Genomic DNA, 12,587 nt, shown 5'->3' on the forward strand with positions numbered 1-12,587 from the left:
CAAGAAGAGCCTCCAGTTCCTTGAGCCCCCAAGCGCCTTCCCTTCTCAAGAACTTTGTTCGTGCTGCTCTCTGGCTCTCCCTTTGGCTGGCCGCATCTCATCCTTTAGGGTCTTCCTAAAGTCAGTCCCTTCCACTTCCACTAATGTTATTCTTTATCGAAGAGCTCTTCCTATAGCACTTAACACAATTTGTGATCATCTCTGAATTTGTTGAGGAGAAAAGTTGTCTGAAAAGAAGGCCTTCCTGTGCAGTTTAGAGCTGAGAAGAGAGGATTGGATCTTGAGATATGCCATGCAGGCATCCTTTCTTCTGATTCCAAATGGATCCCTAAGCAAGTTACTTAGGTATAGTTCCCAAGTCCCTTGTGACCAGCAAAATCATTCTCCCTGCCAATTCTGGTCAGAATGAATACCTCTGAAAAACAGATTATGTTCCACCGTGAAGCAAACATTTTGAAAATCAGAAGCATGGGTAGGGTTAGCCATACAGACAGATTACCAGATCTGAATATATTCAGTCATTCAGAATAGGCCTCTCTTTATAGACCTGCTAAGGTGAAGAGCAAGCATGAATAGTAATAAAAAAAAAAAATCAAATGCCGGAAGAGGGGGAAATGTTCAAGTCTTAAAGGAACAACTTTGGTCTGGAAACAACATATAGTTAGAAACCTAAGGTAGAAGAGAAAATCAGGCTTTGTGAGTCCTTAAGATATATGTTTAGACCAGATGCTACTGGGGGAGGGCGGGAACCAGAGGCTGAGTTCTAAGAGTTGTGAGGGAGGACAGAAGGATGGGGATGGGGGCAGGGGGAGAGATGGAAAGGGAGGGAAAGAGCAATAGAAATCAAGCAGTACCGGGTCTTTCAAGGTCTAATCAAGGACTAGAGTACATGGCATCCCTCCTTAACTGATTCTCCATGTGTTGGAGGTTAAGAGCAATTATCTAGTTGACACTTTGTTGTGTGGTTACAACAGGCAAGGTGATGGAGGGCCATCTGATTTCGTTAGACAGACCATACTTGTCTAGAAATTATGATTCCCTTCCCTGTGATTCCCATTACTCAATAGCCTTTGATTTCCTGTTCCAATTCTCTTAGCAGTAATTTATGGAAGTTGTACTTCTGGCCAACAGAAATAGGGTTTTCTGTTTTTTGGGGGGGGGGTTTCCTCCTGTGGTGCAGGTATGTGCATAGTGAAGGAGTGAAAATCCTCGTCGTAAATTCTAAAGCCTTTGAAGAAGAATGGCAACTAGTCCTTTCTACCGTCTTTTGTTCCTGCAGCCTGCCACGAGTCCTGTGCGGCCTGCTGGGGTCCCACAGAGAAGCACTGCTTGGCCTGCAGAGACCCCTTCCAAGTGCTGAGAGAGGGCAGCTGTGAGAGCAGCTGTGGCGACGGGTTTTACAACAAGCAGGGGACTTGCAGTGGTAAGTGTCCGGCTTTGCAGGCCAAAGCGATTTTTCCTTTTCCAGCCTCCCTTGTTTCATTCAAATCATAGCACCAAAAATCAGTGTTTCTTTTACTCAACAAATATGCAAATGCTGCTAAGATTGACGGTGTTTTAGCAGCTTACGAAACATGTTTCTTTTCCACTGGCAGAATCCCCATTAATACCTTTGCCAGCTCTCTGTAGCCTCCTCCTGTATCTGAAGACCAGGAGGCTCAGGCTGCTTGCTCCAGGCCCACAGCTGGAGGGAGAAGAGCGGGGCTTCCTTGCTCCAAATGCCAAACTCTTCATCAACACCAGACTGCCTTCCAAATATGCATGGGGACAAGACACTCTTAGGCCAGCCAAGGGCCACCCTGCCTTCGGTGTTGGTGCCACTGAATTAAAGCTGAAGCAGTTATTGTCTATTCTACCTTTAACAACCATTACAGACAATGAGAGTTAACCCAGCATAGTGCTTCCTGTGCTGAGCACTGTCCCAGGTGCTTTCTAAACATGAACCAATTGAGAGGCAGGAATGTATTGCGGGGCGGGGGGTGGGGGGGGGAGCATGACCTTGGGCAAGTTACTTAATCTCTTCCTGTGTCAGTTTCCCATTTGTAAAATGGGAACAATAGTAGTACCCGTGGTACACAGAATTATGGTTCTCAGAGATGCCCACGTCCTAGTCACGGGCATCTGTGAATATACTGCCTCAGATGACAAAAGAGACTTTGTAGGTGTGATTAAGGTAAGGATCTTGAGATGGGGGAGATTATCCTGGATTATCTGAATGGGCCAGCGTAATCCCAGGGGTCCTTATATGAGGGAGACAGGAGGATCAGAGTCAGAAAAGGAGACCTGAAACAGGAGCAGAGGTCAGAGTGATACCAGGGATGGGCTATGAGCATGCAGGCAGCCTATAGAACCTGGAAGGAGACAAGGAAATGGATCCCGCACGCCCCTGCCAGAGCTTCCAGAAGGAATGCAGTCCTGCCAATGCTTTGATTTTGGGACCTCTGACCTCTTACGCTTTATGATAATAAATTTGTGTTGTTTTAAGCCACTGAGCTTGTGGTCATTTGTTACAGCAGCAATGGGAAACTAACACACACCCAGCTCAGAAGGCTGTTTCAAGGACTGAGTTAACGTATGCAAGGCATTGAGCACAGTGCCTGGCACGGAGTAGGTGCTATGTGAGTATTTAGTGTTTAATCCTCACAATTTCGTGAGGTAGTTATTATCATCCTCATTTTTCAGATGAAGAAACAGAGAGGTTAAGAAACCTGCCTAGGGCTTCCCTGGTGGCGCAGTGGTTGAGAGTCCGCGTGCCGATGCAGGGGACACGGGTTCGTGCCCCGGTCCGGGAAGATCCCACATGCCGCGGAGCGGCTGGCCCGTGAGCCATGGCCGCTGAGCCTGCGCGTCCGGAGCCTGTGCTCCGCAACGGGAGAGGCCACAACAGTGAGAGGCCCGCGTACCGCAAAAAAAAAAAAAAAAAAAAGAAACCTGCCTAAGGTCACGTAACTAATAAGGGGCAGAGTTGGAGTTCAGGCTAGGTCTTCTGGGTTTAGATCTTAACTGCCTCTTCGCTGCTCTACAGCTCCCTGTAATGTGATACCTCCTTATGCACCTCTGCCCATTTTCCCCTCTCTTCTCCTTCTCCTCTCCCTTGATCCTCCTCTCCCCCTTCCTCCTTGTCTTCCTGTCAGTCTTTAGATCAGCCGGCTACCCCTGTGGACCCAGGCCCACAGGTAGGCACCTGATGGTGAATGAAAGGTTTGAATCCAGTTTATCGTGATGGCCATACCTGTTGAAAGGCCTGATGACTTTTTTTTAATAACTGAGTCCACTAAATCAATAAAAAATATGTAGCCCATAAAACTTTCTGGAGTTATTGCCCTCATTTTGTTTGCTGAGCAGGGCAACAGCACAAATGAGATGATCTTTGGGACCTGACAAATCCACTTGTCCTGGGGAAGAGAGATACCCCCTGGCGGCTGCTTGCTTAAAGCTGTGCAGGGACCCATCAGCATCGCTGGTGTGAGAAATCTCACTCAATATGGACAAGTCACAGGTGGCTTTTGTGTGGATTCAGGAGAGAACAAGGAGAGAAAGGCAGGCTGCCATTACCCTGAGCATTGTAATCTTTTTCTGCTGACATCACTTTCCTGCTCAGTTAAACCAGATGTATTCTCTAAAGGTCAGCAGATGTCAAATCTGTACTAACTTAAAGGCCTGAGGCATTTACCCTTTAACTCCCCAAGGAGGCTGGCTACTGTCACTGACAAGGAGTGGTGACACGGACCTGCTACCGAGACGATATTATCTGGAATGAGAAAGCAACTTTTGCTAGGGATGCGTGTATGTAAAAGGAGGTACGGTTAGTGTGAGCCTGAGGCGGTGAGGGTTGGGAGTCTACTTGGGCAGAGAGGTTGAGTGAGGAAAGCCAGGTCTCCTTGCAGACTGGAAGAATTTTGAAAAAAGACTACTGAACAGGTGGCTTAGGGAGAGAGTATACATCTGAAATGCTATCTGTATACATTTTGCAACAAAGCAGAAAGAGAACTTTCAAACAGGAGGATGGACCATTGTTGACATTAGTCAGCCAACCAATCAATTGATCAATAGGTAATTACTGAATGCCTGCCATACGCTTAGCAGATACAAGACTTTGTGATGCCATTGGCATTGACCAGTGGCCCTTTTGATAGACAAGGCTGGAGTTTAAACTTTTCATAAAATTGTTCGAGTTCTCTAAGTTTGTATCAAATGCCTTCAGAAAGGTTCATAGAAATATTTTCTAAAGCAACAGTGAACCGAGTCGCTGATTGGTATCGGAATGTTAATTAAGATGCTAATAATGCCAACTTACTTTCAATTCAGATTAGTACTATTCGAGATAAAGACCAGCTGGTGTTGGTTTAATAATTTATAACCAAGCAACCCATATCTGTAGAAATCTCAAAGTTGAGTGCTGAGAAAAATCCAGCACAACCTGTTATAAATGGTGCTATGCCCTGGCTGAAAGAATTTACAACCACCAAGTTTGTCTGTGGTACATGCTTTGAGTTTTACAAATATTAGATATAAGGCGTGGGGAAATTCAAAGGACAAAACCTCCTCATTCTTTAGTCATGTAAGTACTTGAGCTATTATGAAGGGCTTTTCTGACTCTAGCTAACACAATAAATCAAAGCAAGTTCAGAGGTTTCTGTTAGCCATTCTCGCTCTCTTCCTTCCCCCTCTCCTTTTTTTCTCTTTCCTTCCTTTTATACCGATTTCCCTTCCTCACCTAGGCAACTATTTTAATTTTTTTTATCTTCTTGTTTTTATGGGCTCATGTAAAATTGGTATTGTTTTCAGCGAGTATACGTATATGTATGTTTTTCTTAAATGATACCATGTTATAGAGTTCACGTTGTTCTTTTTTTCACTCAGCGGTGTGTTTTTCAGATTCACCCAGTTGCTATATCATCTAGCCCTTTGTTTCTCACTGCTGCATAGTCCTTCCTGGTCTGCATCCCCTACAGCTCTCCCATCTGCTCTCCCAGGGACGGGATCCCTCAGTTCCTTCCATCTGCACACCATCACTAGGGAGCACCGGTGAACAACCTCCGACATGTCCTTTGATGAACTGGGTGGGAGGTTCCCTGGATGGATGGATAACCTGAGAGCAGAACTGTTGGTTTCTTTTTTTTAATTTTAATTTATTCTTTAATTGTTGACTCTTCATTTTCTTTATGTGATAAGTAGTACCAGGTAGCTCACCAGCATCTACACTCCCAAGCATAAGGGCTCTTTCATCTCTACATCCTTGCCACCATTTGACATTATCAAACTTCAGGTTTTTTCCTGGTCAATAGGTATACAAGGACATCCTATTTTAATTTGCATTTTTCTGATTATTAATGAGTTTGAGAATATCTTCAACTCCTGTTGGACTTTTGTGTTTCCTCTTTGATAAGTTGCTTTTTGATATGTTTTCCCCATTGTTTCATAGGCCTTGCTACCTTTTTATTGTTGATTTTATGGAATTCCTTGCACCTTATAGATATTAACTCTGTCAGTCATAAATATGCAAACATTTTCCCATTTCGTTACCTTTTAACCTTTAATGTGGTGCCCTTTGTTGAACAGAAATCTCTAATTCATCATGTTTCACTTTAACATTTTGCTTTTGAATTTTTGTTTAAGAAGACCCACCCTGCTCAAGTTCACAAAGAAATTATACTGCAATTAATAGAAGAAATTCTATTAATTTCACAGTTTTTTCTTTATGTAGGTTGTTGATCCATCTGGAGTCTACTTCTGTATATAAGTTTAAGTAGTGATCCAGTTTGATTTTTTCTCCATTTCATGATCCAGTGTTCCCAGCATCATTTAGTGATTCAATCTAACCTTCTCCATTGATCCTTATTGGATATTAAGTTTCCATATGGACATAGGTCTATCTCTGAGCTGTTTGAGTAGTCCAAATTTCTGTTCTTGTACCACTCTCACATTGTTTTGCTTTGTTTTGTTTTGTCCCTTAATTTCTATTGCTTTGCAGTATGTCTCAATGTCTGATTGGGCAAATTCTCCCTTTCTTTCATCTTCATTTTTAAAGTTAACTATTCATGAACTTTAGAGTGTTTATTGAATTACTAATAAAATTCAACTGGAAGTTTTATTAATATTGTATTGAAGTTATAGACTAGTTTGGGGAGAAATGACATCTTCCTAATAATTTTATTTAAATTTACAAATTATACGCCAAGTATTACTTTAGATGTATCCTAAAACATTCGATCTGTAATGTTTTTATTGTTGGGCAATTCCAATTTTTAAAAAATTTCTGCAATTCTTTATTTCTGGGAAAATCCACTTGGCTTGTAGATTATTCAGTTCTGTGGATATGTCAGTTCTAGAGTAGAAGCTTCAGAAGTTTCTGGAGGGTTCTTCTGGAGAAGAACGCTTTTTAGATTCATTTTTGCTTCTTTGCTCCAGCTATGCGTTGAGGGGATGATTTTCTTCTTCTCTGATATGAAGGCCACTGCCTTTGTCCATTTACTGAAGATTATCTTGCCTTACATGTGTGCTTCTAGAGAGATGCTGAATCCTCTAGGATGCAGGGTGGAACACTTGGCCCCATCAGTTGCCGTCCTTTTTCTCAAGTTCTTGAAATCTTTTTCAGGAGGTTAGTATGGTGTAGGTGGATTGAGAGAACAGACAGAATACATCTCAGTAGTTCTCTATTCCTGAAACACCGATTCTCTGATAGTGAGAAGAAGTTTGTTTTGCTTGTTTTTAAAGAATTTAGCCAGTGAGCATGGAATAGATTGAGTCATAGACTTACCTGCAGCTGCATTCACCCTCACCTCCCTTTTCTACTCAGAAAAGGAGGACTTTCTCTGTTCTGTTCAAGTCTAATCTCTCCATCTGTACTTTTGAATGTAACTCCCCTTTTTTCTCCTAGATACGCTTTCAACAATTATTCTACCTCTTCTCTTTTTAAAAACCTTTCCCGGGGTCTGTATTTGCTTTGGGCTTTTACAGTATTGGAGAGACAATACATCCCCTTAACCCCTCCCCCCACTTTTTTTTAAATTGGAGTATAATTGCTTTACTATGTCGTGCTAGTTTCTGGTGTACAATGAAGTGAATCAGCTATATGTATACATATATCCCCTCCCTCTCAGACCTCTCTCCGCCCCCGCCATCCCCCCCATCTAGGTCATCACAGAGCACGGAGCTGAGCTCCCTGAGCTATACAGCTATCTATTTTACACATGGTAGTGTATTTATGTCAAACCTAATCTCCCAATTCATCCCACCCTCCCTTTCCCATTCTGTGTCCACACGTCTGTTCTCTACATCTCTATTCCTGCCCTGGAGATAGGTTCATCTGTACTATTTTTCTAGTTATTTCACCTCTATCTATACCCTTGCATTCACAGCCAGGAGCCTTTAAAGGAACAGTTTATAATCATGGCCTTCACTTTCGTTCTGTCTTATGACTCCACTGAAATGGTTATGGCACAGGTCACTCGTGTCCCAATTTCTGAGTGAAGTGAACCCTCTTCAGTCTTTATTTGTCCTCTCTGTACTGTTAATGTCTTCCTTCATGAAACTTCTTCCTTTCTTGGATTCTCAGCCATCACACTCCTGTTTTCTCTCCTACCTTTGGATCATTTCTTCTTAGTTACCTTTGCTAGTTTTTTTCTTTTTTCAGTACATTTTGGTGCTCTCCAGATCCTTGACTACTTCTTTCTTATCCGTCATGCTTTTACTGAATAAATCAACTAATTTCTGATTTCAACAACCCCTATGTGATGACCCCCCAGCCTCTCCCCAGAGTCTCAGAACTCTAAATCAGGCCGTTTATTGGACTGCGCGTATCTCAAACTGAGTCTGTTGTAATCCCCCGCTCTCCTTTTCGTGTTCCTTGAGTGGCATCACTCGTCTCCATGCCAGACCCCAGGCAGCCATCTGAGACACTTTCACCGACACAGCTCTCAAATCCATCACCTCATTCACAGCCTTGATTCAGCTCCCTCTCATCTTGTTCTGTGAGCATTGCTACGCTATTCCAGCAAGGCCCCCAACTCTCCTTCCTCACCCCTCCAAACTGTCTCCAAACTAAAGCCAAAATGATCTTTCTTATACACAAACATAGCCATATTTTTACCTTGTTTAAATCTGTGTAGGGGCCACGGGCGTCTTTCATAGGATGAGAATCTAGACTATAGAGTTTGGCGTACAAGTTACTATGGCCCTTCCCACTTTGCCAGCCGAATGAACTGCTGTTTCCCAGGATTTCCCAAGCTCTGGGCCTGTACTCGCCTCGCGGCTTCGGCCAGGAGTACATTCCCATCAGCTTGGCATGCTCTGACTCGCTTTCCAAGACAATGCTCAAGGGTCATTTCTTCTATGAATCCTTTCTTAACCTTTCATACCTCCTACCCCACACACATTCTGTTGAAATTTTTATTGTGTCTATACAGACCAATCTGAGTGATATGTTTAATACTGCTAATATTGCATATGTTTATCTCCCTCTGGTAGACTTAACAAGCCCCTTAAAGCAGAGACCAAGTTGATTTGGGTTTTGTGTCTCTACCACCTGGCACAGTACTTGACACAGAGCTTAAGAAATGTTTTGGGGGCTAAATGAATGGATAAGTGAATGAGTAGATCCTGGAAGGCTGTGTGAAGTTCAGTTATTTCAACCAAATTTTGTAGCATGACCTTGCTTAGTAGAACTCTGAATTCCTGAATTCTCTCTCCAACCAGTGTTGTCAGATAAAATATAGGATGAAATATTTGGGACAAACTTAAACTAAAAAAGTATTCATTATTTATCTGGAAATTCAAATTTAACTGAGCATTTTTATTTGCCAAATCTGGCAACCCTACCACCAAGGCTGTTTTGACTTTTTTTTTTTTAATAAATTTATTTATTTATTTATATTTTTAATTTTTGGCTGCATTGGGTCTTTGTTGCTGCTTGTGGGCTTTCTCTAGTTGCGGCGAGAGGGGGCTACTCTTTGTTGCAGTGCGCAGGCTTCTCATTGCGGTGGCTTCTCTTATTGAAGAGCACAGGCTCTAGGTGCACGGGCTTCAGCAGTTGTGGCTCGTGAGCTCTAGAGCGCAGGCTCAGTAGTTGTGGCGCACGGGCTTAGTTGCTCCGCTGCATGTGGGATCCTCCCAGGCCAGGGCTTGAACCCATGTCCTCAGGCGGACTCTCAACCACTGCGCCACCAGGAAAGTCCAGCTGTTTTGACTTTAAATCCCATATTAAATTGGATACACTGGTAGGTGGGCCTCAGAGTGTTTGTTATGCTTAGTTTAATTAATAATTATTTGTTTCTCCTTCAACTGCGAAAACAGAAATGTTGGAATCAAGGAAATAGAACTTATCTGAGCAGCCAAAGAAAGTGATTACTATGTTGATACCAATTATGGACGTTGTGAAGAATAGACTTTCACTTCTCCCTTTGCTCACTATTGATTTTCTTTGATGGGTTTTCCTCCCCCTTAGCTTGTGATCAGTCCTGTAAGAGTTGTGGCCCCAATAGTCCCAGATGTCTTACCTGTGCTGAGAAGACCGTGTTGCATGATGGGAAATGCATTTCTGAATGTCCTGGTGGGTACTATGCTGATGCCACTGGCAAATGCAAAGGTAAGACATGGGTAATTGTTATCATCGTCACCATCATCATAATCATCATCAAAAAAGTATTTAATACATTTAATATATGTTTATATATATATATTTAATACATTTAATAATTTAATACATTTAATACATGTTTGATTATAGATGGTGCTATATGCTGCTCATTTGGAAGTTTGTGATGCATTCCCATAATGTGTGCATGATGGAAAAATGGCAAGTTAAAAGGAATATCTTTTCCTTATAGAACCTATGTGTATCTGGTACACATTAGATCTCCAGTGATCTCATCACTGGATCTTTTTGAAATGCCGAGAACATCTTTAAGATCTTTACACAATCCTTGTGTACTTGTAAACCATCACTAACTCAGGTTGTGGGTGTGACAGAATCATTCCGTAGATGGCATTTATAAGCACATATATTGGCAACTACAGCACACCACAAAAATAAAATTAAAAAGTAAATCAAGTTTGGTAGATTATAAAGCTAAAGTGTGTACCTATTAAAAATTTGGTTTTATGTGCTATTTATATAGTGTTTCTTTCAGATTTATACAACTTAAACTACGAAACATCCCCATTTGAGGTGGGAACTTATTGCTGCCTAGGACACCTTGGTGGTCCTTCTTCTCCAAAACAAACACACGTATTCTTACTTCCACCTGTTGGCAGGATACTTACACCTGTCCCACACCTTGTCTTATTAACCTCCTGTTTGTTTGCCAACCTCTTTACTTATACAGTGTTCATCCCTTTTCCTCAATATCCTGCCCTCAACGGTCTGATCCTGTCCCCACACTCCCCTCTCCCAGCTCCTGACCATGGTCCTCCAGAGCCTTCTTGCAGTATCTCACTCCTGTCCCTTAGGACAGCATGGTACCATCTGCCTCTTGGAGCCAGAGATGTCCCACTGTTACCAACCAGGACAAAAGCAGCAGAGACGCATGCCTCACATTGCCATACATAGTGGTCAGATTCTTTAATATAATTCTTACTTAGAATCCTAAAATGTCCAGTTGTAATGTCTTAAATGACCATTTAGTCCAACCTCTTGCCATACATATGCCAAGGAAACTAGGCCTGGGGAGACCCAGACTTGGCTAAGGGCATAAGTTAGGGAATAGGCCCGTCAGAATCCCAGTGCTCCCAACATCCAGACCCATGAACTTTCCCCTCTTCCCTATTCACATGGGAGTTTTAGGTTCGGACAGACCTAGGGCTAAATCCCAGCTCTGCTACTAATTAACTCTGTGATCTTGGGTAAATTTTTTGATTCCCCAAGACCTCGGTTTTCTCATCTGTAAAATGGGGTTAATAATACTTACCTCATAATGTTGCTATGAAGGTTAAAAGTGGCAATATGTATAAAACACTTAATACAAACATACATAAAGGGTAGCTAATAAATAATTGATAGAACATGGTGAAAGATGGATAAAGGGGCAATGTGGGCAGTTCTGGTGCTATAACCACCTTCGAACACATATATCTCTTGATTTTGTGCAACAGCTGAAGGGGGATTGAGTGATAGATGAGAGGGCTTCCTAGCACATAAGGAGCCTGGCCAAGAAGTAGGCACCCTAGTCGCCTCGGTCCCATTGTGTTCCCCTCTTCCTCTCTTCCTCAGTTTGTCACAACTCGTGTGCCAGCTGCTCAGGACCCTCGGCCTCTCACTGTACAGCCTGCATCTACCCCCAGGCCCTGCGCCAAGGTCACTGTCTGCCCAGCTGTGGAGAGGGCTTCTACCCTGACCACGGGATCTGCAAAGGTATCACTGGCGTCACCATCATTCTTGAGAGACTTTCCCATCACAAGGACATAGATATAAGTTACTTTTCGGGGCAACTTTTCCTCTAGTGTATCCTATATGGTTATGTATGCATTATATGCTTTTTTTCATTACCAAGGGATAATCTGAAAAATCACATTTGAATATTTGTGAAGACACTCAAAAGGGTATGATTTTTCTGGCCATTCTTGAGAGGAATGTCATTCCCTTTACCGTGGTACATTAAAACAACCCAACTCTTATTTCCTTCTTTTTCTGTTCTCTGACCATTGCTAATGTTTTTCTTAGTCTTCATTTTGTTTTTCCCTGAAGAGCTTCTTTTTGTTAATGACACTGTTGAGCAAACTGAGACTTACTAGCAATGCCTCTGGGTTAAGTAAAATGGAAACTCTTCAATAGCTGTTTGCCAAAAAGGCTTTGGGCTCATTGGGAGGACAGTCTCATTTGAGCCTTTTGAAACTAGAACATTGGGAGCAAACACTTGAATTAAGTAAAAGGTTAATTTGTTTACTTATACGTAGGGCACCTTGGAAAAGAATGTGAGAATAGTTACAAGAAAAATATATTTAAAACAGGGATGCTGCAATAGATATTCTGAAAAAGAAAGTTTAGAGAATCTTTTAAAGGACAGTAGAGGTCATTATATCAGGATGTGGGCAGGAGAGATTTCGAGTACTCTCTTTGGCTCTGATCTTCGCCAGTAGCCAAGGAAAACCAGAACCTGGGATGGATTGTCAAATGCTTGCTGCTGCTCTAAAGGGGCCTCTTCCTTGTCTAGAAGAGCAGCCTTTCCTCACATAAATTCTAAGATCAATTTGTTGCCTGGACCCCTCTATAGTGAGTGATGGATGCCGTAATGGACAGTAACACCAGTACCATTTTTGCACAAAATACAGTAACGGACCTTACAGGAATGCTTCTTAAACTCTCCCATGAAAACTGAGGCTGTAATGTTAAATCGTCATCCACTGTATGTGAATCTCTGGAGAACCAAGCCAATATTGTCCAGTTTGCTTTTTTTTTTTTCCCGCCCATGATATAGCCTGGCAGCCCTTCCAGGACCTGAGAGATGTGACTAGCTAACATCACCCTCATTTGGCCTCTCACAGATATTGTTATTATCACCTTGGGCTTTGTATAGAACATTAGAAAAACAGTTTCCTGAAAAGATGTATCTGGTGCACTTTTCTGAGTGATTTTGACTTCATTAGGGACT

At 42.4% G+C, this 12,587-nt stretch overlaps 1 protein-coding gene across 2 annotated transcripts in view; it reads left to right on the forward strand.

The window, feature by feature from the left end:
* FRAS1 (Fraser extracellular matrix complex subunit 1) overlaps nucleotides 1-12,587 on the forward strand; it is a 464,864-nt gene that overhangs the window by 242,742 nt on the left and 209,535 nt on the right. For both annotated transcript variants that reach the window (XM_067736345.1, XM_067736344.1), the window contains exons 15-17: nucleotides 1,280-1,423; nucleotides 9,446-9,586; nucleotides 11,210-11,350. In XM_067736345.1, coding sequence (XP_067592446.1) covers nucleotides 1,280-1,423; nucleotides 9,446-9,586; nucleotides 11,210-11,350 — 426 coding nt within the window. The remainder of the gene's footprint in view (nucleotides 1-1,279; nucleotides 1,424-9,445; nucleotides 9,587-11,209; nucleotides 11,351-12,587) is intronic.

Source organism: Pseudorca crassidens, chromosome 4, assembly GCF_039906515.1.
Source record: "Pseudorca crassidens isolate mPseCra1 chromosome 4, mPseCra1.hap1, whole genome shotgun sequence".
Classification (NCBI taxonomy): Eukaryota; Metazoa; Chordata; class Mammalia; order Artiodactyla; family Delphinidae; genus Pseudorca; species Pseudorca crassidens.